At 41.6% G+C, this 26058-nt stretch overlaps 1 protein-coding gene across 4 annotated transcripts in view; it reads left to right on the top strand.

Annotated features, from left to right (window-relative positions):
- The first annotated feature begins 4223 nt into the window (after positions 1 to 4223).
- The window catches only part of OXSR1 (oxidative stress responsive kinase 1), a 106295-nt gene continuing 84460 nt past the window's right edge, over positions 4224 to 26058 (top strand). Inside the window, exons 1-5 of one of the 4 annotated variants that reach the window (XM_023732221.1) lie at positions 13977 to 15689; positions 16710 to 16817; positions 18633 to 18821; positions 19649 to 19783; positions 25593 to 25705. In XM_023732221.1, coding sequence (XP_023587989.1) covers positions 25691 to 25705 — 15 coding nt within the window. In that variant the 5' untranslated portion in view covers positions 13977 to 15689; positions 16710 to 16817; positions 18633 to 18821; positions 19649 to 19783; positions 25593 to 25690. Of the gene's footprint in view, positions 4510 to 13976; positions 15690 to 16709; positions 16818 to 18632; positions 18822 to 19562; positions 19784 to 25592; positions 25706 to 26058 lie in introns of those variants that run through there. The other 3 variants (XM_023732222.1, XM_004377321.2, XM_023732220.1) reach the window with 3 other exon arrangements.

The following is a 26058-nucleotide window of genomic DNA, read 5'->3' as shown; positions in this document are numbered from 1 at the left end:
AGGCGCACCTTAGTCTTCAAGGTCACACCTTTGCTTTTCAACACTTAAAAGAGGTCTTTTGCAGGAGATTTGTCCAATGCAATGCATCTTTTGATTTCTTGACTGCTGCTTCCATGGGTGTTGATTGTGATCCAAGTAAAATGAAATCCTTGACAACTTCAGTCTTTCCTGCATTTATCATGATGTTGCTTATTGGTCCAGTTATGAGGATTTTTGTTTTCTTTATGTTGAGGTATAAACCATACTGAAGGCTGTGGTCTTTGATCTTCATCAGTAAGTGCTTCAAGTGCTCTTCACTTTCAGGAAGTCAAGTATCGCAGGTTGTCAGGCCATTAAGTCTGTTCTTTTTACGTGAATTTGAGTTCTGCTCCACACTTTTCTCCCACTCCGTCAGGTACTCTCTGCTGTGCTCCTGGTCAGGGCGGTCATTGGTGGCAGCCAGGCACCATCTAGTTCTTCTGGTCTCAGGCTGATGGAGTCTCTGGTTTATATGGCCCTGTGTCTCTTGGGCTAATATTTTCCTTGTGTCTGTGGTGTTCTTCATTCTCCTTTGCTCCAAGTGGGTTGCAACCAATTGATACATCTTAGATGGCCGCTTGCAAGCTTTTAAGACCCCAGATGCCGCTCACCAAAGTGGGATGCAGAATATTTTCTTAATAAACTTTGTTATGTCAGTTGACCTAGATGTCCCTTGAAACCATGGTCCCCAGGCCCCAGCCCCGTCTACACTGTCCCTCAAAATGTGTGAGATGTGGGGAAAAATTTTAATTCAAATTATGAAATATGCTTAAAAAGAGCACATAAGCATTCGTGTGCTCTTGTGTACGCAGGCTAAGAAACAGAACATTACCCGCATCTTTTAAATGCTCCGTTTGCCCTGCCCTGGCTTCATCTGCCTCTCCCCCTACCTCCCACCCCCAGAGCTAACCACTAAACTGAATTTTTTGTTTGTTTCCTTGTTTTTAAGTATTTAATACATAAAATTTGATTCAATCACGCCTACTTTTGACCTTTATGTGAATGCAATCATACTCCATGTATTCTTCTATCACTTTGTGTCTGTCAGCATTGTTTTGAGATTCATCTAAGGCATTTTATGCAGCTGTAGCACATTTCCACCGCTGTATAGTATCCATATAGGAATATTTTTACATTCTATAGTTGGACATTTGGGTGGTTTCTTTTGTTTAATTACTACGACACACAGTGCTGTAGATATTTTTGTATATGTTACTTGGGATAAATGTGTAAGTGTATTTAGGGTATCTATTTAGGAGTGAAATTACTGGGTTGTACGGGAAGCACAGGAGCCCTGGTGGCACAGTAGTTAAGAGCTCGGCTGCTAACCAAAAGGTCAGCAGTTCGAATCCACCAGCTGCTGCTTCGAAACCCTATGGGGCAGTTCTGCTCTGTCCTATAGGGTCGCTATAAGCATAACTGACTCGATGGCAATGGGTTGTTCCCCACCCCCCGCCCCGGGGAACCACAGGTCCTACTTTACCAGGTAATAGGAAATTGTTTTCCCAAGAGTTTGTGTTGCATTCCAACTAGCAGTGGATGAAAGTTTCTGTCGCTCCACCTCCTGGCCGACACTTCCCATTGTTGAAGAGGAAAATTAGTAACAGACATCTTACTTTGATTTTAAGGTTTTTCTTATCCATGAAACCAAATATGAACCATAAAAAACCTGACACAAACTGCAAAAGCCTGCCACAAACTGCTCGACAGCAAAGGCGAGTTTGTCTTACCCCTCTAGAAAAGGATAGTTATCAAACCATTGCCTCCTAATTCAAACCTTCGAAAGCCTCATGGCTGCAGGTGGGTGGAGGGCCAAATTATTGGCAGCCAAGCCAGAAGTGGAGCCCTGGTGGCACAGGGGTTAAGAGCTTGGCTGCTAACCAAAAGGTCAGCTGCTCTTTCGGCTCTGTCCAGTAGGGTTACTATGAGTTAGAACTGACTCCTTGGCAGTGGGTTTGGTTGTTTTTTTTTAAGGCCAGAAGTGACCAGATATCCATTAATCTCAGGGTTCAATCAATCATGTTGAGATTAGCCAATGGTTAATCTTCTATTTTTCTCCCTTCCCTTCTCTTTATAAGTCTCATTATAGCTAGCTCCTTCCAGCCATTTCCTCTTACTGGAATCAAAATTATCTCCCTATATGCATACAGAATTAACTGCTCAGAATAAACCTTATGTTCAAATTTCAGTGAGTTTTGGTTATTTTTAACAGCATTCTCTGACTTTGTCATTTTTTGCCTATATGGTGAGGGTGAAATGGTACCTCATTTTAGTTTAATCTTCTTGGGATTTATGTTTATGGGTCCCCCAGATATTTTTATGAAATCAGTATTAATGAATTAGTTTAAGTAATTTGTCTAAATTGCATTGTGTTAGTACATAGGGTTACACGGTATTGTCGTATTTTCTCCTGTAAGATGAAAAGCTCAGTTCTGCTTTATAAAAGTGTTCAAACAATACACATGAAGCAAAAATCCCCTTTCACCACGTACCACCGAGACCTTAGTCCTTATGTTTACATACATGTAGAAATCTAATTTATTTTACAACTTGCTTGTTTGCTTTAATTATAGATCATCCCATTCCTGTATGTATAGATCCATTCTAGTATGTACAAATAAGGCAGCCCTGGTGGCGCAGTGGTTAAATGCTTGGCTGCTAGCCAAGAGGTCCCTGGTTCAAACCCACCAGCCACTCTAAGGGAGAAAGATGTGGCAGTCTGCTTCTGTAAAGATTACAGCCTTGGAAACCCTGTGGGGCACTTCCACTCTGTCCTATAGGGTTGCTATGAGTCTGAATCTACTCTATGGCTGTGGGTTTGGTTTTTCTTTTTTTAGAATGTATTGATCTACTTCATTCTTTCTAGCTGCTATGTATGACTCATGTGTGAAGAGCTTGGCTGTTAACCAAAAGGTCAGCAGTTCGAATCCACCAGCTGCTCCTTGGAAACCCTATGGGACAGTTGTACTTCGTCCTATAGGGTCGCTGAGTTGGAATAGGCTCAGCTGGCAGTAGGTTTGGTTTTGGTTTGGACCTCCTACAGCAGAACTCAGCACAGCCCTCCAGTCTCATCCATAACGGCTGCTACTGTCTGAAAGACGTTCCACTGAGCAGTTTCTCACCTAGCCCTATCCGCCTTGACTCTGTCTCTCTCCCTTTTTTCTTTCCCCCATTTCATTAAGCGTGTTCACAGTCTTCAGCTCAGCGATTTCCCCAATGGTCCCAGGTGGTCAACCTGATAAAATTTAAGCACAGTGAGGTCACACAAAGGTCACGGCTCTTGAAAGGACCCAAGCCAGAGTGGACTTAACCTCACTTGTGTTAAACAAAAGTCCTTCATGGCACCCTAAGCAGGTGCTCAGCCGGGTTCCTGACCCAAAGTTGAGAATTGCCAGAACTCCCTCCCCACCCAATAAGCTTCCAGATAGGGCTGCAGAGAGAACTTCCGCCTTGAAAAAAATTATCACGGGGAAACCTCTGGTTCCATTCTACCCCGTAGCCCAAGGCCGTTTATCCGAGTTGGCAGTCGCCCACACCCCAAGGCTACCCCACCCAGCTTCTCCCTCGGGCCTCTCCACACCCTACGGAGCCGTTTACACGTCGCGAGGGGTGTGACGGTACGCTATGACGTCACTCGAAGACGGCGTAAGGCGGGCGGAGAACCCGAGAAGTACGCAGAGAGCCTAGGGGCGGGACTAACTTATGACTGATGTCCACATGCACCCATCGCCTTTCCGATTCCTTCTCAAACGAACCAATGAGCACTAGGATGGAGACAGCAAAGTGCCTCCGCCGTTAAAGGTGGCCCCTCCCCCTCCACTTCGTCCCTCTTTGGTCTCCATGTTTAATGTGGCGACTGCATCTGTGCTATTTTCGGTTCTTTCATGAATTTCCCATGTACTGGACGAACTCCTTATTGAGCATTTCTTCCCTTCCTCAGTCAACTTCCACCTTCTCAGGCGGGGTTCTTGCTCGCTCGCTGCGAGTCCTGCCACACATAAGATGGCGGCTGCAGGCTGGCCGCGGAGGGGCGAGCCCGGCGCGGTGACGTCAGCGCGCTGCGTGCCGGCAGGTGGAGGGAGAAGGGAAAGTTTGGCCCGTGCGTGGAGCTCGGATAGAGGGCGGGACGGAGGGGTTGGGCCCTGAGGAGACTACGGTGGCTGCTGTTGCTGAGGCCGGGGTCGGGGCCCGGGTCGGGCCGGGGGGTGCCAGCCGCGGAAGAGCAACAGGCGAGGTCGGCCGGAGCCGCGAGCCGCCTCCGCTGTGCCGCGCGGGGACCCCGCGGCGGGCTCCGTGAGCCGTAGCTGTTTCCGAGGCGGTTGGTGGGGGCGCGGCGGCGGCGGTTGGGGGCGGGGAGAGGCGCGGCGAGGAGACAAGAGGTCAGCGAGTTTGCGGGAAGACCGGGAGCCGCTGCTGCCGACATGTCCGAGGACTCGAGCGCCCTGCCCTGGTCCATCAACCGGGACGACTACGAGCTGCAGGAGGTGATCGGTGAGCAGGCGCGGCTGGAGGGGCGCGGGGCTCACGGGGTCGGGGGTGCGCGTGGGGCGCGTGTGTGCGGGGACGAGGTGTGAGCGCGCCGCGTGGGGCGGCGTGGGCTGGGCTGGAGGGGCTCTTGGGTGGTGACAGATGTGTCTCGGAGAAAGAAAGCGGCAGGTGTGGGACAGGCCTTCTCGGGGCGTGTGAGAAATGGGGCGTCGGGGGTGTGGCCACAGCGATCCGTTTCTGGAGTTGTGAGAGGGGATTTCGGGGCATTCTCGCAGCCCCGCGGGACCTCTCCAGTGCACCCGAAGTGCCAGGTACCCTCTGAGCAGCGTGACGCGACGTCGGACTCCTGGAAACTACTTTTTAGTCGGGGAAACAAACAAACAAACAAAAAAACCCAAAACCCCAAACCTCTTGCCGTGGAGTCCGTTCCGACTCACAGCGACCCTATAGAACAGAGAAGGAGTGCCTCATAGATTGCCAAGGAGTGGCTGGTGGATTCGAACTGCTGACCTTTTGGTTAGAAGCCTGAGCTCTTAACCACTGCGCCACCAGGGCTCCTTAATCGGTGCAGCAGACGTGAAATAAACGCACAAAGGAAAGCGTTACAGCTTTTGGGAAGTGCTGAAAAGAAGGGAAGAAAGTGTGCTGATAGTGACTTGGCGACTAGTTGGGGAGATTTCAGGGAAAATGGGTTTTCTGGGGCGCTGATATTTAAATTGAGCGCTGACAGGTGAGAGGGAGAGAGCCTGAGGAGGATTTCCCCACTAAGGGGCGAGCTCGGTGGGCTTTAGGACCCCAGAGAAGACGAGCCAGAGCTCAGGGACCTCTCTGTCTTGGTGAGGATTTTGAAACTTATTTCAGGTGTCTTTGGAGGGTTTCAGGCTGGAGCGTTACATGAGCTGATGGATCTGGCCGGTGTATGTGAAGGGGTGCAGGAATACCCGTGGCAGAGCCCAACACGCCCGCAAACACGGACTGTGATGGGGCTTCGGGGCTGGGGAAAAGGGGAGGGTTGAAGAGTAATAACCGAGTGACTTAGAAATCAAAAGGGGCTTGGGTTTAGCTGAACAGAGGCGCAGTCCCTCGACGTGAGCAGACCTGTGTGTTGGAGGAATTGTCTGCTTTGCTAGGTCTGCACCTCGTGCAGAAAATTACAATTAGCTTTATAGTAAAGACTGGCAGAAGATTCCGTAGCTGCCCTGGGGTTGTGAGTAGTTTATTGCAGTGTGTCTGTTTTAGAGAAGTTTTATCAAATTTCTTTCTTTTTTTAACCTTACTTGTCTCTTATTTTAAAACAAATTTGGGCTAAGTTTTCCCTGAAAGACTTTTCTTTCTCTTTTCCTGAAGCCACTTCATGGGCCTGTGTTCTTGCTGCGTGCTGGGTCTTTTGACAAATGCTGGTTTGGCTCTAAAGACAGCTAGCTAGGTCTCTGTCTTGATTGGTTGCTTCGGGGTCCCTCAGTCAGAGGCTCCTGTTAAAGAAAGGCGTTAAGTGAGAGATTCCAGAATGAAGAGTAAAGAAGTTAGAGTGGAGAAAGGGGGTCCTATCTTTGTTTTGGAAGAGAAATTTCGTTTTCCCGTTTGGTAAGGGGTATGTCTTTCTGGTTGTGGTGGTTCTTAATACCTTTGCTGGTAAGATGGTGTAGAATTTCAGAGTTGCAAGGACTGTAGAGGTTTAGTGATTTATTAATTTAGTGTCCTCAAACTGACAGAGTGTGTGTGAGTGGGCACAGGGGAGTCTCTCAGTCCTCTGAGGTAGGGTTAGCTTTTCATCAATTCTCAGAGTGGTCCTTGTTCATAAAAGGTTAGGAGTGCCAGTGTGATTTGATCACCTTCTTAAAAACAAAAAAAAATGCTTAATTGAAGTATGGTTAAATACAAACAAATTCACTCATTTTAAGTGTAGAATTCAGTTATTTTTAGTATATTTATGTGTTATGCACCCATCACGATTACCCAGTTTTAGAGTATTTTACCACTCCAACGAGATTCCTTGTGCCTGTTTACACTTAATTCCTGTTCCCACACCCAGCCCCAGTCAGCCACTGAGTTGCTGTCTGTGCTATAGATTTGACTTTTCTGGACATTTCATGTAACTGGAATGAAACAACGTGGTTTTTTATGTTTGGCTTTTTTCATTTGTCATAATTTTTTTCATTTTTTTAAACAACTTTATTGCATTGTAATTTACATACTGTTAATCCACCTGTTTGAAGTAGTCAGTAATTTTTACTAAATTTACAGAGTTATTCAGTCTTGACCACAATCCAATTATAGAGCATTTCCGTCATTCCAAAAAGATGTCTCATGTCCATTTGTAGTCACTCCCTCTTCTTACCCTCCACCCCAGGCAACTACTGTGCTGTTCACGGTGGAGTGGTCTACGTTCTGTCTCTGCCAGTGGCCTTTTCTGAACGTTGTGTGTAAGTGGAGTCGTGTAACATGCGGTCCTTTGTGTTTGGCCTCTTTTGTTTCAGCGTAATGTTTTTTGAGGTTCCTTCATATAGCACGATCAATATGTCATTCCTTTTTATTGCCAACACCAGTTAATGGACATCGGGTTGTTTCTGCTTCTTGGCCATTAGGAATAATGCTACTGTAAGTATTGATGTATAAATCTTTGTGTGAATATATTATTTCATTTTTCTTGGGTGTATAAACAGGAATGGAATTGTTGAGTTGTATGGTAAATTTACGTTTATGTTTAGCTTTTTAAGAAACTGCCGAACTGATTTCCAAAGTGACTGGATAATTTTGCATTCCCACTAGTAGTGTATGAAAGTTCTCATTTCTCTACCTTCTGGTGACATGAGTTATTGTTGTTTTTGTGGCAAGTATATATGTAACAAAACATTTGCCATTTCATCATAGTTTGCATGTGCAGTTCAGTGGTGTTAATTATGTTCGTTGTGTTATGCAACCGGTACCACTATCTTTCCAGAATTTCCCGTAACCCTTAATAGAAGCTAAGTGCTGCCTAAGCAATGACGCCCTCTTTCCCTGCTCTCTCTCACCCCTGGTGGCCACTACTAAACTTGGGTCGCTGCGTTTGCCTATTCTAGATATTTCTCGTATGGATCATACAATACCGGCCCTTTTGTGTTTTTGTGACTGACTTACTTCACTCAGCATGTTTTCCAGGTTCATACATGTTGTAGCATGGGTTAAGACTTCATTTCTCTTTATGGCTGACTAGTATTCCGTTATATCTTTGCACCACATTTTGTTTATCTAGTCATCTGTGGAGGACGTTTGGGTTGTTTCTACCTTTTTGCTATTGTGAGTAGTGCTGCAGTGATCATGGGTGTACAGGTATCTGTGTTCCTGTTGTCACTTCTTCTAGGTGTATAACTAGCAGTGGAATTGCTGGGTCATACGACGGTTCTGTGGAGTGCTTGGGTGGAGCAAATGCCAGCTGAAAAGTTGGTGGTTCGACCCTACCCAGAGCAACCTCAGACGACAGGCCTGGTGATCTGCTTCTGAGAAGTCACGGCCTTGAAAATCTTCTGGAGCAGTTCTACTCTGCACACGTGGGGTCACCCTAAGTCAAAATCAGCTCGACAGCAGCTAACAACAACTTGGCGATTGTGTGTTTAATTTTTTGAGGAACTGCCAGTTTTTCACAGAGGCTGTGCCACTTTACGGTCTCAACCAGCAATGAATGAGAATTCCAGCTTCTGCACATCTTCTCCAGCATCTGTTGTTTTCACTTGCTTTTCTTTCCCTTATTATAGCCATCTCAGTGGGGGTGAAGTAGTATCTCATTTTGGTTTTGATTTGCATTTCCCTAATGGTTAATGATGTTGAGCATCTCTTATGTGCTTATTGGCCATTTATCTTCTTTGGTGAAATGTCTGTTCAAGTCCTCTGCCCATTTTTTGGTTGGATTGTCTTTGTTGTTCAATTGTAGGGTTCTTTATATATTCTGGATACTAAACTCTTATCAGATATATGGTTCCCCTTAATTTTCTCCCAATCTGTAGGTTGTTTCTTCACTTTGTTGATATAGTCATTTGATGAACCAAAGTTTTTAATTTTAATGAAGTCTCGTTTATGTTTTGTCTTTTCTTTCTTTCCTGTCTTTTTAATGACCTAGCTTTCCGTGTACAAGCATTTAACTTCCTTGATTAAATTTATTCCTAGGTATTTTATTATTTTGGATTTTATTGTAAATGGAATTGCTTCCTTAATTTCCTTTTCAGAACGCTCGTTGCTGATGTGTAGAAACCTGACTGATTTTTGTGTGTCGACCTTGTACGCTGCCACTTTGTGGAATTCATTTATTAGCTCTAGTAGCTTTCTTGTGGAATCTTTGGGTTTTCTGTATATAGGATCATGTCCTCTGTGGAAAAGAGCTAATTTTATTTCTTTCTTCCTGATTTGGGTACCTTTTATTTCCTCTTCTTGCCTGTGTTGTCCATTTTTTTGCTTATAGCAATCCTAGTGGGTGTGAAGGTCCCTGGGTGGTACAAACAGTTTAGGATCGACTGCTAACCAGAAGTTGGCAATTTGAACCCATCCAGCAGTGCTGTGGGAGAAAGGCTTGGTGATCTGCTTCTGTAAAGAATACAGCAAAGAAAGCCTTACGGAGTGTTTCTCCTCTGTAACACATGGGGTCTTAGTGAGTCAGAACTGACTTGCTGACAGTGGGTTTTGTTTTGGTTTAGTGGGTGTGAAGTGGTATCTCATTGTGGTTTTGATTTGCCTTTTGTCTAATGACTAATGATGATGAGCATTTTTTCAAGTACTTATTACCCTTTCGTATATCTTCTTTGGTGAAATGTTTATTCAAATCTTCTGCCCATCTGGGTTGCCTGTTGGGTTGCTTATTTTCTTATTGAGTTGTAAGAATTTTATTATCTGTGTACGTATCTGTGTATATATATGTCTACACACACATATATATACACATTATCTATTTTATGTATTATATATGTTGTTTTGGATATATGTATATATATTTTTCTTTGTCAGATAAATTATTTCAGAATTTTCTGTCATTCTGTACCTTGTCTTTTCATTTTCTTAATTATGTCTTGAAGTGGAGAAAGTTTGAATTTTGATGAAATTTAACTTGTTGCATTTGGTTTTGTATTTAAGAAGTCTTTACCTAACTGAAGATCATGAAGATTTTTTCCTGTTTTCATCAAAATGTTATAGTTTTAGCTCTTACATTTAGGTCTCTTGATGTATTTTGAGTTATTTTTTGTGTATGGTGTGAAAGTGAATCACATTGTTTTATAGATGAAGACTCTGAAACAGAGAGAGGTAAAATGACTGCCTAAAGTTACAGGGCTAATTAGCGTCAGAGCAAATACTGATGTCCAGCTCTTCTGTCGACTAATTTAGGATCCTTGCTCTTGCATCTGCATTTGATTGGTTTTTGGATATAAACTGGAAGATGGTGGTCATAATCCCACAGATTAAGGGACATACCCTTACAATGAAAAAATCTGATATGAGCAGAAATTTTTAGATAATCCTTCTGGATGTAGTAGGAGTTGTTCTCTTGTGAGTATCCTATTTTGTATTTAAAAAAAAATTTTTTTAATTTAATTTATTTTGTTGTTGTTGAGAATATACACTGCAAAGCGCACACCAATTCATTAGTTTCTACATGTACCGTTTAGTGACATTGATTACATTCTTTGAGTTGTATAACTATTCTTACCCTCCTTTTCTGAGTTGTTCCTCCCCCATTAACGTAAATTCACTGCCCCCTAAAGTTCTATCTAATCTTTCAAGTTGCTCCTGTCAGTTTGATCCCATATAGTTCTTAAAGAGCACAATGCTCAAGGCAGACATTTTTCACCAGTTAAGCTAAACTATTGTTTGGTTTTAAGAAGACTTCAGTTTTAAGGTTTAAAGATCATCTCAGGACAATAGCTTCAGGGGTTCCTCCAGCCTCCATGGCTCCAGGAAGTGAGGAGTTCATGAGAATTTGAAATTCTGTTTTACATTTTCCCCCTTTTGATCTGGATTCTTCTATGGAATCTTTGATCAAAATGTTGAGTAATGGTAGTCAGGCACCATCGGGTTTTTCTGGTCTCATGGTGAAGGAGGCAGTTGTTCATGGAAACAATTAGCCACACATTCCATATCCTCCTTCTGTTTTGACTCTCTCTTCCTCTGTTGTTCCTGGTGAACAGAGACCAGTCCTTGTGATATTCTATAAGTTTTTAATGTTCCTTCACTCATTAGTAAGTTTCTAAAAGTTTCTCTCCTTCCACTCTACTCCTTATACCCTCTGTCTCACCCTACTGTCTCATTAGGGAGAAAAAAGTTATTCTCTTAACTACAGCCTAACGCAAGTAGCAAGGCTCAATAAAGCAGGGTGTTCTCACTTTGTTTCCATATCAAAGTGTCTGGAAAACAGCATTTTATAATAATCTATAGTCTTCAGAATAAATCTTTATGATTTCTTCAGGTACACTCAATTTTTCAGAAAACAAATTATTGGAGCCCAGAAAAAAGGATTTGGGAGGTCATTTAAATTTTTTGTTTTTAAAGGATTATATTCTAGGGTAATCAGTGTAATGGTGTTTCCTTCACCATCAAACTATATACATTTATTTGAACTCTTAATTTTTTCACATATGCTGCTTAGCACTGTATTATTTTGGGGTTAGTTATTTTTCACATTCTGCTTTGTTCTCCCTGTTTCTGGTAAAAAACTAGGAGAAAGAAAAATCTTTTCCTAGGAGGTTGTTAAATGTAGACAAATTGAGACTTCAGAGGACTTTCTTTAAAAGAATCGTATCTTAAACATGCTTTGACAAGATTTGAAATTAAGTATAATTATTTGTCAAAGCTGTTAATATTATTTTCTCCATTAATCATTCATCTCCTCAGTGTTTTTGAGCTTCTTCCTAGCTCTTACTTGCATTGGAATTTCTAACCAGGTGTTGTGCCATAATCAGCTGTGTTAGGAGTATGGGCTTTGGGGGCAGGGCTTTGAACTGGTTCTTGCTGGTTCAGTCACGGCCAAGGAAGCAAAACCGGAACAGACCCTAACTTTTAAAATTTGAATGGACCGGAGCAGAAAAAATTACGGGTTGAAGCCTTGCTAGAGACCTAATCTCCCTCTTAGGAAACAAGGGCAGCGTATGTGTCACATAGCAACCAGATCTCTGGCCTATTGGATTTTGAGCAGAGCTGAAACAGCAGTGCTCCGTTCAAAGATGGTGGCTGACTGCACCGCTTTGAATGTGTCTCGTTCTCCACAGTCCTCTGTCATGCATCAGGCCCCTGAAAGGGCTCACTACGCATCTTCCGAGTCTCCCATTCCAGAGCTTCCATCCGTAATTTTTCCTTTTCTGGTTGTTGTTCCAGATCACACAAATTGTAAAAATTCTGGTCTGTTCTGGTTTCGCTTCCTTGGCCATAACAGAACTGGTTTGAACTGGTTCAGCCCCCTGCTTAAGGGTTAGACTGACCTGGCTTTGCCTCTTACTAGCTCCATGATCTTGGGCAAGTTATATAACTGGCTTTAGTGTCAGCTTTTTATCTGTAAATGGGGATAATAGTACCTGTGTAATTGGGGCTGTTACGTGGATTAAGTGTAATTGGGGCTGTTACGTGGATTAAGTGTAATCGGGGCTGTTACGTGGATTAAGTGTAATTGCTTATGGAAAGTATTTAGCTTATTTTAAATGCTTCATAAGTGGTAGTTGTTATTATCTCTGACTTCTTCTCTTTGTCCTTTTCTCTTTTCCCCTGCCCGTATATGTCCCAGTTTTGGTGTTGCCACAAAATATGAAATACTATGTGATTATTATCTTATAAAACTTAAATATTTTGAATCTATTTTAATGTGTATTGGAACATCACTGCAGCTTTTTATTCTTTACTTCCAGGTCTCATGCAAGTTTAGATGGAGTTAGGGACTTATGGTGAACATAGAAGTAGAGCTGTGTAGGGTCCTTCCGTGTGTGGTATTGCCAGCAATATAGTTTGACAGCAAGGAGGGAAGCCAGGCTGGCAGGGGCTGTGCCATTTGGTTTTTATTGTTCAACTTGAAAAGTCTCGATAAATACTTACTGTTCACCTCAGACTAGGATTCGAAAATTGTTCATTAAAATTTGTTTTTAAGCCCAGAAGAACTAGACGGTGCCTGGCTACAACCACCGACCACTTTGAAAGGGATCACAACAGAGGGTTTTGGACAGAGCTGGAGAAAAATGTAGAACAAAATTCAGATTCACGAAAAAAGACCAGACTTACTGGTCTGACAGAAACTGGAGGAGCCCCCAAGACTATGGGCCCCAGACACCCTGCGAACGCAAAACTGAAGCCACTCCCAAAGTCCACCTTTCAGCCAAAGATTAGACAGGCCTGTAAAACAAACATTAATACACGTGAGGAACGTGCTTCTTAGTTCAGTCAAGTATACAAGACCAAATGGGCAACACCTGCCCAAAAGCAAAGATGAGAAGGCAGGAAGGGACAGGGAAACTGGATGAATGGACATGGGGAACCTGGGGTGGGAAGGAGGAGAGGAGAGTGTTGACATGGGGATTGTAATCCATGTTACAAAACAATTTGTGTATAAATTTTTGAATGAGAAACTAATTTGTGCTGTAAACTTTCACTTACAACATAATTAAAATTAAAAAAATCCATAAAAAATTTTTGTTTTTAGCAGGGTATGATTCGCCTAGCTTTGACATTTGGTGAAGGCAACCCACTAGTTTTACTCTCTGCTCCCCCTCTCCTTGCTCATTTTTGTCAGTTGTTCATGAGCCACACATCTTGCTGTCTGAAGTAGGGGTTCCTCTAGCCCTCATAGATGGAAGGACTTCATGTTCTGTCAGTAGAGTGATGCTTAGTTGTTAGTGTATTTCCCCCTGAATGGGAGACATTTTCAGTGAGGCCAGGAGTGGGCCAGCAGCCTCATAGGGTTGTGTAAGAGGGATTGCATTTGGCTACATGTAATGAAAAACAGAAATAATAGGGGCTTAATAAAATAGTTTTTCCCCTTACATGATAAGAAGACTGGAGATGTCAGTCTAGGTGCCCCAGGGACTAGGCTCCTCGTTTTTCACTCTGTGACATTGAGCATGTTACTCTCATTCTCCCAAAATCATTGTTCCACCCCCTAGCCCTATGCGTGTGTTCCAGGCAGGAAGAAAGGAAGAATATGGCAGAAGGACAGAAAGCACGTGACAGCTGAGGTAGGGGCCTTCTCTCCAGGAAGCCTTACTCACTGAGTTGCATTTCTGTTTTACTGGCCAGAACTGTGTAATCTGGACATTTGCGAAGGAGATTGAGAATTGAAGTTGTGTAGCTGAGCATGTTGTTACTTCAAACAAAATTGATCAGGGCTCTCTTATTAAAGAAGTGGAGATTTTATGTTTGATAGGCAACTAAAAGATACTGGCTTTTTTTTTTTTTTTTTTTTTTTTAGGTGAGTTAAGTTAAATAAGATATTCAGGTGAATAATTAACCTGACACATAGTGATCAATTAATAAATGTTAGCTTTAATCTGATGAGGGATTTTGCCTGCTGATTAAGAGCATGGTGTTCAAATATCATGTCGTTCTGGTTTCTGGCCCCAACTCTGCCTCTTACTAACTGTATGACCTCATTCTTAGCTTGGCTTGTTTGTAAGATAGAGATGATAATACCTAACTCATGGGATTATTGTGAGGATAGGTGGAAACAAACGTAAGTGGAGAGAGCGCTTAGCGTGATACTTGGCTCACAGAGTAAGTGCTCTCAGTGAACACCAGTGCTCATCATTATAATAGTGAGGTCATGCCCATGGAGTCTCAGCCACTTTTGTGTTTCTTCTGGCCCAGGTGAGTATTTTATCTCCTTCAAAATGCATTTCACAACGTGACTGATTAATCCATTCAGCAGATATTCATTGAACTCCTGTTATGTGCCATAGACTTGATGCTGGGGATACAGCAGAGAGATAGGCAGGCAGATATCCCTGCCTAATGGGATGGAGTCAGGGTTGCAATTGTAAATAGCTTTCTTCAAATGAAGAAAGACCTGAATGAAGGCGGTGTAGAAGTGAATGGTGTGGTTATCTGCAGGAAGTTTGCTCCAGGCACTGAGGCAGAAGCATGCTGATGTGCGTAGGGAACGGTAGGAGTTGAGAGTGGCGAGCTCAGGGTGCGAAAGAAAGAGGACTAGTTAAAGAGGTCAGACAAGTGATGGTGGTAGGGACATACGGTCCAGATTGTGTGAAGCTTTGTAAGTCATTGTAGCAACTTGGTTTTGCTTTGAGTAAGACTGGAAATCATTGCAGGGTTTTGAGCAGAGGAGTGATCTGACTTGTTTTGTAAAAGGGTAGCTTGCGTGCTATGTGGAGAACAGGTTTGTAAGGGGCCACGGTGGAAGGACAGGCTGTCCAGGGGAGAGGCAGTAGTGGTGGTGATGAGGGTGGTCACGTTCTGGATGTAGCATATTGTGAAGTGAGAGGATGTACTGCTGGATTAGATGTGAGAGAAAGGAGAGTCAGTGTGATTCCAAGAGTTTCGGCTGGAGCATCCGGAAGGATGGCGTTCCCATCCGCTGGGATGGGAGAGCGAGTGGATGAGTCGTTGCGGAACCACAGGCTGCTTGAATAATTACTCAAAGCGTATGGCAGTGCGTCTTCATTTCCATCTTCGTATGGAGAAAATAGCATGATGTTTAGGATGATGACTTTTCTTACAGCTATTTCTCCAGTTCTAGGAACCTTAATGTTCAGCATGACTCTGACAAGGGACCTTATTTAGAAGAGTTCACAAAATTGTAAATTCCTGTATTTTCTGTGGTTCAAGTGATAATGCCTTAGTCATCTTGCTGAATGAACAGTCTGGGCTAGCTGCTTTCTTTAATAAATGTAAAACCTTACTAAAGAATAGTTAAAAACACAGTTTTTAGAATATGTATCTGTTATACTGATGGCTAAGAAACCCTGGTAGCACGGTGGTTAAGCGCTTGGCTGCTAACCAAATGGTCTACGGTTTGAACCCACCAGATGCTCTCCAGGAGAAAAGACCTGCTGATCTACTCCCATAAAGACTTGAGCCTGCTAAGCCCTATGGGGCAGTTCTGCTCTATCATAAAGGGTCGCTGTGAGTCAGAATTGTCTCGAGGGCACACAACAACAGCATAGTGATGGCTGGCAAAATTTCGGGGGAAAAATCTCAAGTGATTTGATTCATTTTATTAATTTTCCTCACAGGTAAGAGTAATATCTATTTTTTACTTTCTTTTTTAAATTTCTAGATCTAATAGACTGAAATTTTTTTTAGTCCTCCAATGCCTTTGGGCAGCTCCTTTTTTGTCCCAGGAGGTAAAGAGTTGCCCAGTCTGAAGCATTTCAGGAGAAGGCACACCGGTATTTTTGTGTTCCTCCATTCCGGTGCGTGATACACACTTAGTTGCAGGTAAGGAGCTAACTGGAAGAGGACAGAAGAGTAGGAGAAGTGGGGATGCAGGAGTGGTGCGTCGAGGTCACTCAACAGTGTAAAATAGTGAAAGTCAAAATTAGGATGTTTTGTTGGAAATTGTTCTGAAATTTTCATTATATTATTCTTCAGGTAGGCCAACAACTCATGCTTACTAGAGGGCATTAAGGAAGTAGCTTTCACAATTTAAACCATTCCCAAGAGATACCTTTTACACATATGCATGTGTATTTAAACTGAAGTTAAAGTTTTACAGAATAATGTTTACCCTTGCTATGCACAATGCATATTAATGTTTTCTACTTGATTCTATTTACTTTAAGAAAAAATGATAATTGAAACTCAGTAAATTAACTTGTAGTTTGAAAAACACAGCATTAAAGAACCTGCTTTAAAGGAGAGATGATTTTTTCATTTGTGTCTCTAACCCTTCTATGTTATTAGATTTTTGAAAAATGTTAGAGACTAATTTTGAATAAATTTTTAAGATATTCGTTCCTGTCCTCTTAATTACTTTATTGTTATTTTCTGTGAAGTAATTTTTTTCTAATGAAAGATAGAGCATCGTTGGCTATGCTGATTAGTGATGTTGAAATAGTTTTTTTTTTTTTTTTTGCCATTTCAAATAATTTTATTTCACTGTTCATAAGGCTAATGTATATATTTATTGTTATATATATTTTATTACTTTAAAAATATATATACCATGATTTCAATTCAACATTTTTCAGAAAGTAGTGAGTTTTTCTACATTACTATAAACCTTTATGTTGGAACCTTAAAATACTTTTCAGTTGCTGGAAAATACTTTGACATTTGTTCTGGGAAGTTCATATGAAGATTAATGAAATTAATTGTTAGCGTGGAAGAACTGGGGCCTGCCGTTCTCTTTTTAGTCTCAGGTATGGGAAATGTTTGCAACTTGTCTTTTTGTCCGTTTGTGAAATCACACCAGAACTTAATATCTTGCTCCTAAGGAGATTTGTTAAGTGAATGAATCTTTGAGTGGAAGAAAGTTACTTTAGTGTATAAATAGTTATGATTGATAAGCCTAGATTTGGTGTTTTATTATTATTGAAAATTTGGTTCTGTGTTTAATAATGACTAGGAATTAATAAGGAGTCCCTGCGTGGTGCAAACAGTTAAGTGCTGGGCTACTTGTAACTGAAGGGTTGGAGGTTGAATCCACCTGCCTGGAAAAAAGACCTGGCTGTCTGCTTCTGAAGGGTCACAACTGTGAAGACCCCGTGGAACACAGTTCTATTCTGAAACACTTGGGGTCACCATGTGTTGGAGTTGACTCAACTGCAGTTTTTTTTGGTAAGGAATTAATAATAACTAAACTTTGGAGCCCAAGTGGTGCGGTAGGAAGACCTACGGCTGCTAACCAAAAGGTGGGCAGTTTGAATCCACCAGCCGCTCCTTGGAAACCCTATGGAGCAGTTCTTCTCTGTCCTATAGGGTCGTTATGAGTCGGAATCGACTTGATGGCAACGGGTTTGGATTTTTTTTGGTAAACTAAGTCATAACTCTGCACAAAAACATGTAATGCAAAATTTTAAGTGTCTCTATTTTTTAACCCTGTGATAGTTTTGGTTTATGTAGACATGCCATTAAGTATATTTAAGGCTGATATTTCAGATTTTGTGTATATAAGATAAATAATCAATGTTGGATTATCCAGGGGTGGAATAACTGGTTTGAGAATTAATACTGGTTAAAAAGAATACCATTGGATAGTACATTTGTGAAAATTAAAATTATGGAGAATCAGTGAGCACGCGTTACACAGTAGATGTCTGTATCTGGAACCAAAGGTACCCTGTAGGGGTCAAATTGTATCTTCTGAGAAGGCCTCTGGTCTTAGCCAGGCAGCTACCTGGCCTGCAGGATTCTTGTCTGCTCGGGTGCCTCCCAGAGTGGAGCAGTGGCCCTTCACTGAAGGCCAGAGGCCCGGAGTTTTTTTCAGGGTTTACCTGCAGGAGGAATTAGAGGAAAGGATGTGAGGGAGGAGCTTCTTACAAGCACTACCATTCGGCCTGACTCCGCTCCATCCGTACTTCTGTGCAGTGTAAGGGAGCTCAATCAAGAAGCAGACAGACTGCAAACTGTTTCAAAGTAGCTTGTTGGATGAGTTTTATAAAGCAATTCGTTAGTGTTCCTAAACGATTGTCAAAATAGTTCAAGTGCACTATTGGATGATGTCACTGAGTGGTAAATGTTCTTAAATATGGGATTTTATTTAAAATTTTGCATTCCATGTTTTTGTGCAGAGTTTTGACTTAGTTTGTTACAGTTGTGGTCTGAGTTTATCCAGGTGGGTGTTAACTATACTTTTGTAAGTGTGGCTTTAGCCAAGGATTTTCAAATAGATCAAACCAAATTATACAATTACGTGTATGTAATATAATGTTTTTTAATATTTAATGTTGGTAGCACATTATTATTAGAAATTTAGTGGCACACTTGGAGGAGTTTTTTTAAAACAGCTTTTAGATATAATTTACATATCCTAAAATTCACGCTTTTAAAGTATACAGTTCAGTGTGTTCAGACTTGTGCAGCCAGCATCACGATCTGATTCTTGCTGACAAGATGCTCCCTTTTCCCTCCCTGTGAACCACTCTTAATAGTTCTTGTGTATCCTTTCAGAAAACTTTAATACATAAAAAACACATCTTTTTATATAGTATTTTGCTCTTCACTTTTTCACTTAGAAATTTAAGTTTCAAAGCCCCAATGCTAAACTGTCATGAACAGTAAAACCTGTGAAAGCTGGAACCCGTGTAAGGCGAAACCTGTCAGAGAAGGAAAACGTAAATATTTTCCACTAATGGAGAGCGATAGAAAAGTGATAGGACCCCACTCTGTCAACGGCGCAGAACTTGCGAGACCCGGACAGACAAGTAAGTCCCGGCAAGTTCTGGCTCTCACAAGCTTCACTGTGCCTCTCTTAGTTGATCTGATTAGCTCATCTCACAGCCACTGTAGGACCTTATTAAAGTAAAATCTCCTTCTCCTATGTGAACGTCCTCTATGGGGGAATCTCTGTGGGGGAGTAGCATCTCCTCCAGAATATTGAGAGCACAGTACGTTTTACATGAAGCATTCTGATTAAAGCTGCTTTCTCTTACTGTGATTACTATGGCAGTACATACAGTGCTTTTTCTTTCCCCATACCCTCTTGGAATAACATTTTGGTGAAATCACTTTTTATTTGGGAAGAGGATGAGAGAATGAAGAGGAAGGGGGACAGAATTTGCACATTTTTCCTTTTTAATGCTTACAGTTCCTCTCTATCCAAGGCTGCCTGTTTGTACAGGAGAACTAAAGTTTAATGTGTCGTCATAACTAATAATTAACACGTTGAAGAAACTACAGTTGTAATGGGAGTAGAGGTGGGGAGCTGGGGGGATAATTTGCCCTAGTGTACTTTGGGAAAGATTCAAGTGCTTAGTATCAGATTAAGCCCTACCCTATGCGCAGTACTTGAGGAGACATGAAGATGTCTTTTAACAGTTTAAGTGTTTAACAGTAAGATGATGGGTAAATAAATTAACAACAGCGGCCATTTAAAAAAAAATATTGTGCATTAGGGGAAAGTTTACGGCTCAAGTTAATTTCTCATTCAAAATATTTATACACGTATGTTTTGTGACATTGGGTGCAGTCCCCATAATGTGACAGCACTCTCCCCCTTTCCACCCCGGGTTCCCTGTGTCCATTCATCCAGTTCCTGATTGCGACCAGTTTTTGAGCACTGCCGTGTTCGAGGCACATAGTCAGGAAACAGAAACTTAACCGGCTGATAAGCGTGGAGCTGAAGTTTACATCTAAGTCTGTTTCCCATGGAGCTACCTGAAATTAGGTGAGTTTTGAGTTGGGCTTTGAAAGGAGGGGAAGGTACATAGAAAGTAGGGTAATGGCGTGCGCAGAGGCATGGAGGTGGGGATAGAGTAAATTGCATCTGGGAAATAAGTGGACTTGTTCAGTTGTCCCCAAGTAGTACAGTATCCAGTAGCTGCTGTGGTTCAGTGAGCTGAGGAGTGGTGTTTGAAGATTATTTCATTAATGGTAGAGGATGGATTGAGGCCTAGGCAGTTTTTTTTTTTTTAACAATCCACAGATCTCACTCAGATTTTATCAATTATACATGCATTCATTTGTGTGTGTGTATAGTTCTGTGTTGTTTCAAAATGTGATGCTTCATTAACTACCACCAAACCCAAGATACAGAACTGTCCCATCATCACAAGGCTCCTGTGGGCTACTCCTTTACAGCCACAGCTACCCCCGCTCCCCACACCCCTGACCCCTGGAAACTACTAATCTCTTCTCCATCTCTATAATTTTATTATTTCATGAGTTATATCAAGGGAATCACAAAGTATGTAACTTTGAGATTGGCTTTTTTCACGGAGCAAAATGCCTTGGAGGTTCATCCAGGTTACTGAGCGTATTAGTAGTTCTTTCTGTTGCTAGGTAGTATTCCGTGGTATAGATGTGTGCCACACTTCGTTTAACCATTCACCTGTTAAAGGATATTTGGGTCGTTTCCTCTTCTTAGCTACTTGGAATAAAGCTGCTGTGAGCATTCATGTACAAGTTTCTGTATGAACATGAATTTTCATTTCTCTGGAATTAATGTCCAAGAGTGCAATTGCCGGGTTTTAAGGTTAAGTCCATTTTTAGATTGAAAAGAAATAACCGAAACTGTTTTCCACAGTGGCTGTACCATTTTATGTCCCCACTAGTATGTGGTTATCAGTCATCCAGTTTCACCACATCCCTTGCCATTGTTGGGTTTTGTCAGTTTTTAAAAAATTTTATCCATCCTGATAGGTGTGTAGTGATGTTGTAGTTTTAATTTGCATTTCTCTAATGATTAATGTTGGTGACCATCTTTTCATGTCCTCTTAGGTGAAATGTGTGTTTTGCCCATTTTCTAGTTGGATTATTTGTTTTTATAAAATGATGAGTTTGGGGAGTTTTATTTTTTTTTACATATTCTAGATACAAGTCTTTTGTCAAATATGTTAATCCTCTTCACAGAGTCTTTTGCAAAGCAGATGTTTTTAATTTGATGACATCCAGTTTATCAGTTTCTCCTGTCACGGATCTTGCAGTTAGTGTCATGTCTTTGACTAGTCCTAGGTTCCAAAGATTTTCTTCTATGCTTTTTTCTAAAAGTTTTATAGTTTTGTGCTGCACATTTAAGTTTGTGATCTGTTTTGTGTAAGGTGTGAGGTTTAGGTTGAGGTTGATTTTTTGCTTATGGATGTCTGCTCTCATCCAATTGTTGTACAAAGTGGCGAGAGACGTATTAGGCTTGTTCCCAGTCTTAGATCGAAAGCATTCAGTCTTACACCCTTGAGTGTGATGTTAGCTGTAGGTTTTTTCTGCAGGTACTCTTTAAGCAGTTGAAGAAGTTCCCTTCTTTTCCTAGTTTGCCGAGGGCTTTTATCATGAATGGTGTTGGATTTTGTCAAATTCTTTTTTTGGGTCCATTGATAAGATCCCTTGATTTTTCTTCTTTAGCTTATTGATATGATCGATTATATTGGTTTTTTTGGATACTGAACCAGCCTTACATACCTGGAATAAACTCTGCTTGGTTGTGGTGTGGTTTTTGCTGGATTCACTTTGCTAATATTTTGTGTCTAAGTTCATGAGAAATAATTGGTCTTTAGTTTTCTTGTGATATCTCTGGTTTTGTTATTGGTAATACTGGCCTCATGAGTTGGCAAGTGTCCTTTTCTTTTTTATTTCTGGAAAATATTGTGTAAAATGGGTGTTAATGCTTCTTTAAAGTTTGGTAAAGTTCTCCAGTGACGCCATCCGAGCCTGGAGGTTTTTCGGGGGCTTTTCAATTACAAACTCAGTGTCCTCATGGTTGTAGGACTATCTGTTATCTGTTTCATCTTGGTTAGTTTTGGTGGTTTGTCACTTTTGAAGAATTGGTCTGTTTTTTCCCCTAAATTGTTGCATTATGAGCTGAAGTTGTTTGTAGTGTTTCCTCATCCTTGTTTTAAAAATTTGAGATAAAATTGATGTAACATATAATTCACCATTTTAAAGTGTGCAATTTGATGGTTTTTAGTATATTCACGATGTTTTGCAGCCATCACCACTCTAATTCCAGAACATTGTCATCACTCCAGAAAGAAATCCCATACTCATTAAGTAGTTACTCCTTATTTCCCCCTTCTTCCAACCCCTTGGCACCCACTGATACACTTTCTGTCTCTCTGGATTTGCCTGTTCTGGACATTTCATATAAATGGAATCATACAACGTGTGACCTTTCGTATGTAGCTTCTCTTGTTAGCGTGTTGTGTTAGGTATCAGTTTCTGCTCCTTGGCCGTGGCTGCATCACTGCAATCTGTGCTGCCATTGTCACATCTTCTCCGACTCTGACCCACCTCCCTCCCTCTTGTTAAAAAACAGTTGTCGTCATGTTGGTTCTGACTCGCGGTGACTGCATGTGTCTCAGACTGTCGTAATTACCCTGAGCCACCCAGATAACCCAGGATAGTCTTCCCGTCGCAATACCCTTAGTTTAATCATAGCTGCAGAGTCGCTGTTGCCATACAAGGTAAAATGTTCATAGGTTTTAGAGAGTAGGATATGGACGTCTCTGGGGCCATTATTTTATCTATCACATGGATAGTAGATCTTTTATCATATCTCACTGCTTCCTGAGACTCCTGTTATTTTTTTCAGCCTACTTCTCTTTGTTGTTCAGACTGAGTGAAGGATGGACCCGTCCTCAACCTCACCGATTCCGTCCCCCGTTATCTCTACTCTGCTAGTTAGCGTAGTCAGCAATTTCTTTTTTTTCCCCGTAATTGGTATTTATTGGTGGCTTTGTGGATCAGTACAGAGACGTTATGAACAGTCTGTACACGGTTCTTAATGTACGTACCAAAAATCTACAAAGCCACGTGTAGTTACGATTCTTTTCTAAATTCCAGCCTTAAATTTGGTGTAGATTTTCCTTAAGAGGATATCAAGTACCAATTATCTTCAGTTGTTGATGAGCTGTTACAACATGAGTCCCACTGATTCACAATTTAATATCACACACACTACACACTCAAATGTTCAGTCTTTCACAGCACGTAACAAGGTTATTAGGAAAACTGGACTACCACGAGCAAAGATGTTCACAGAATGCACGGTGCTGACAAAGAGCGCCATGACGGGGAGCAGTTTTCTTTAGGAAACAGTTCGACTAAAAAACAACATGGAAATAGAAAAGTAATTTAAAATGTTCAAGACATACAAATGCATTACTGTGACTCCAAATTGCCATTAAGTGTGCTTTGTATTACGGGATATAAAAATTGCCCCCCCCCACATGGAATGTTCCGTTGACACCGAGGACAGTCAAAGCCTCCCCCAATTCAGCATCCCACTATTTTTTGGTTGCATCAAAAAATAAACAACCAGCAAATGATTTCACCTCTTAAAAAAAAGCATTTACACTTAAAAAATGGGATAAAGTGGGATTTCCTTCTTAAAAATGTTTCTAGAGCTATTAAAAAACTTGCATTTACAAAATAATTGATAAAAATATTCCTCTGGATTGTTCAAGAAGGGAGATCCCGGGACCACTGATAAGACATGGTAGACAAACATGAGTCAGAGTTGGCTTCTTTGTCCCCCGCTTCATCAGAGGCTGGATCCTCCTCGTTTTTAGCTTCTCCATTTCCTGCAGGTAAATCTTTAGTTTCTTGGTTGGCCACTTCAGCGTGTTTTCCCTTTGCTCCCTTATCCCCTTCTGTTTGCACTTTTTTATCTGAAGATTTATCCTTTTTCGCTGCCTTTTTTGGCTTCGTTTCCCCTCTTGCAGGAGCAGGTTTAACTGACAACCTCACCGATCTCCTCTTGGGCTCCTCCTCCACTGCCCCTTGATCCGAGCTGACCTTCCTCTCTGGCATCTTGGCGGCGGGGAGGGCGTGTGCCGGGTGCCTGCGGTCTGCAGTGCGCCGAGAACCTTTGCAAAGCTGGGCTGCCTGGCCTCTGCCGCCCAGTGGTTTCCTTTTATTTCAGTAATTGTATGTTTCAGTTATATAATTTCCATTTGGTTCTTTTTTTTAATAATTTTTATTTCTTTGTTGGTATTTTCTATTTATTTGTTTCAAGAGAATTTGTAATTGTTGAAGCATTTTTCGGATGGCTGCTTTAAAATTCTTGTTAGGTAAGTCTAACATCTGAGTCGTCTTGGTGTTGGTAGGTTGTCTTTTCTCATTTAAGTTGTGTTTTTCCTGTTTTTTGGTGTGACGTGTGAATTTTCAGTTGTATCATGTACATTTTGGGTATTAGGAGATTCCTTTTTTCTTTCTTTTATTATGGTACACATATATGTAACAAAAACATTTGCCATTTCAGTAGTTCTTCGTATGTACAGTTAAGTGACTGTGTTCACCATTGTTCCACCATCACCCTTATCTGTTCCCAAGTTTTTCCATCACCCTTAACAGAAATTCACTGTCTCCTAAGTATTGAGTCCTCCTTTCCCCCTCCCTTCCACCCACCCCTGGTAACCACTAATAAACTTTGGTCTCTGTACAGGTGCCTATTTTAAAAGGAGTCTCTTGATCCTATCTGAATCTTCTGTTTTAGCAGAAGTCCTCAGATGGTGCAAACAGTTAACTCCTTGGCTGCAGACCAGAAGGCTGGAGGTTCAAGTCTACCCAGAGGCGTCTTGGAAGAAAGGCCTTGTGGTCTACTTACAAAAAATTAGCCATTGGAAACTCTAGGGAGCACAGTTCTACTCTGACACACGTGGGGTCACCATGAGTCGGGGTTGACTTATAGCAGCTGGTTTCCTATTTGGGTTTAATATGTAGTCCTTGTTTACCTTATGAGTGGTCACTCCTGTGACATTTTAGTTTTCAGAATGCTGTTTTCTTCTGTGTTGGTCTTTTGGCACTGCTGCAGATCCTGCTTGAGCTTTACAGGTGCCACCCAGGCTGACTTTTGGCTCAGCATTGTCCCAGGCATGTGATAGGGACCTCGGTGCCATTGCGGTGAATCTGGCCTGCTGTTTGAGATGTGGGCTGGAGGTCCCACTGATGCTCGATGCTGTGGTGGATTGGGCTTGCTGCTGTGCTGGGTGGGTATTGGAGAATGTGTCTCCTTATTAGGTCTCTGCTGGGATGCCCCCTTGTTGTTGTTTTTATCTATGCCTGTTGGTGGTTCCTGGTTGCAGGTCCTTTGGGTGCCCAGTCCAGGATATACAGAAGACAGAAAGAAATCTGTGACCTCACCGTGGTGCTGTTCCTCAAGCCCTGAGGATCCTAGTCAGCCTGTAGTCTTCATTCTTTCAGAGTCCTTTTATGATTGTCTGTGGAATTATTTCTAGGTATTTACTTGTACTTAGAGGGGAGGAGCAGGGAAATGTAAGCCTGTGCCATTTTGTCCTAGAACCAGAGCCCTAACAATTTGATTTTTTTTTCTTTTGCATTGGTATTTATTGTCAAGTCTATGAAATGGTCAAGGCTTTTTCTCTTCCTGACATCCTACTCTGCAGGTTGTTTCTATGCATCTGTTGTTCGGTATAGGAACACGATGAGGATTCCTTATGTTTAAATCGTGTGGGAAGTAGAAATACCATATTTATACCTGTTTATCCATTTGTTTATTTATCTACCTATTTGTTTATTTTTAGGGAGTGGAGCAACTGCTGTGGTCCAAGCAGCGTTTTGTATCCCTAAGAAGGAGAAGGTGGCAATCAAACGGATAAACCTTGAGAAGTGTCAGACGAGCATGGATGAACTCCTGGTATGCACCTCTCCTGTTTGTCATATGGAGAGATACACTCCTCTGTATTCCTGTTAGAGTGGAAAATAACTTGACATTTTTGATTTGTTTATTTTTTTAAAAAAGGATTTGTGGTATCTTCATTAAGTAATGTTTATTGTAAAATTTATAAAATCCATAGAAGTAGATAGAAGAAAATTAGTTCTAATTCTGTGATTCTGAGGTTAGCATTTGGTATATAAGCATCTTCATATTTTTTCAATAATTTAATCATATACTTGCTCTTAGGAGCCTGGGTGCCTCAAGCAGTTTGCAGTCAGCTGCTAACCAAAAGTTTGACTGTTCAAACTTACCCAGTAGCTCTGCAAAAGAAA

Source organism: Trichechus manatus, unplaced genomic scaffold (assembly GCF_000243295.1).
Source record: "Trichechus manatus latirostris isolate Lorelei unplaced genomic scaffold, TriManLat1.0 scaffold00049, whole genome shotgun sequence".
In the NCBI taxonomy this organism is placed as follows: domain Eukaryota; kingdom Metazoa; phylum Chordata; class Mammalia; order Sirenia; family Trichechidae; genus Trichechus; species Trichechus manatus.
Note: the sequence above shows the minus strand (reverse complement) of the source record. Positions and strands in the feature narration are given on the sequence as shown.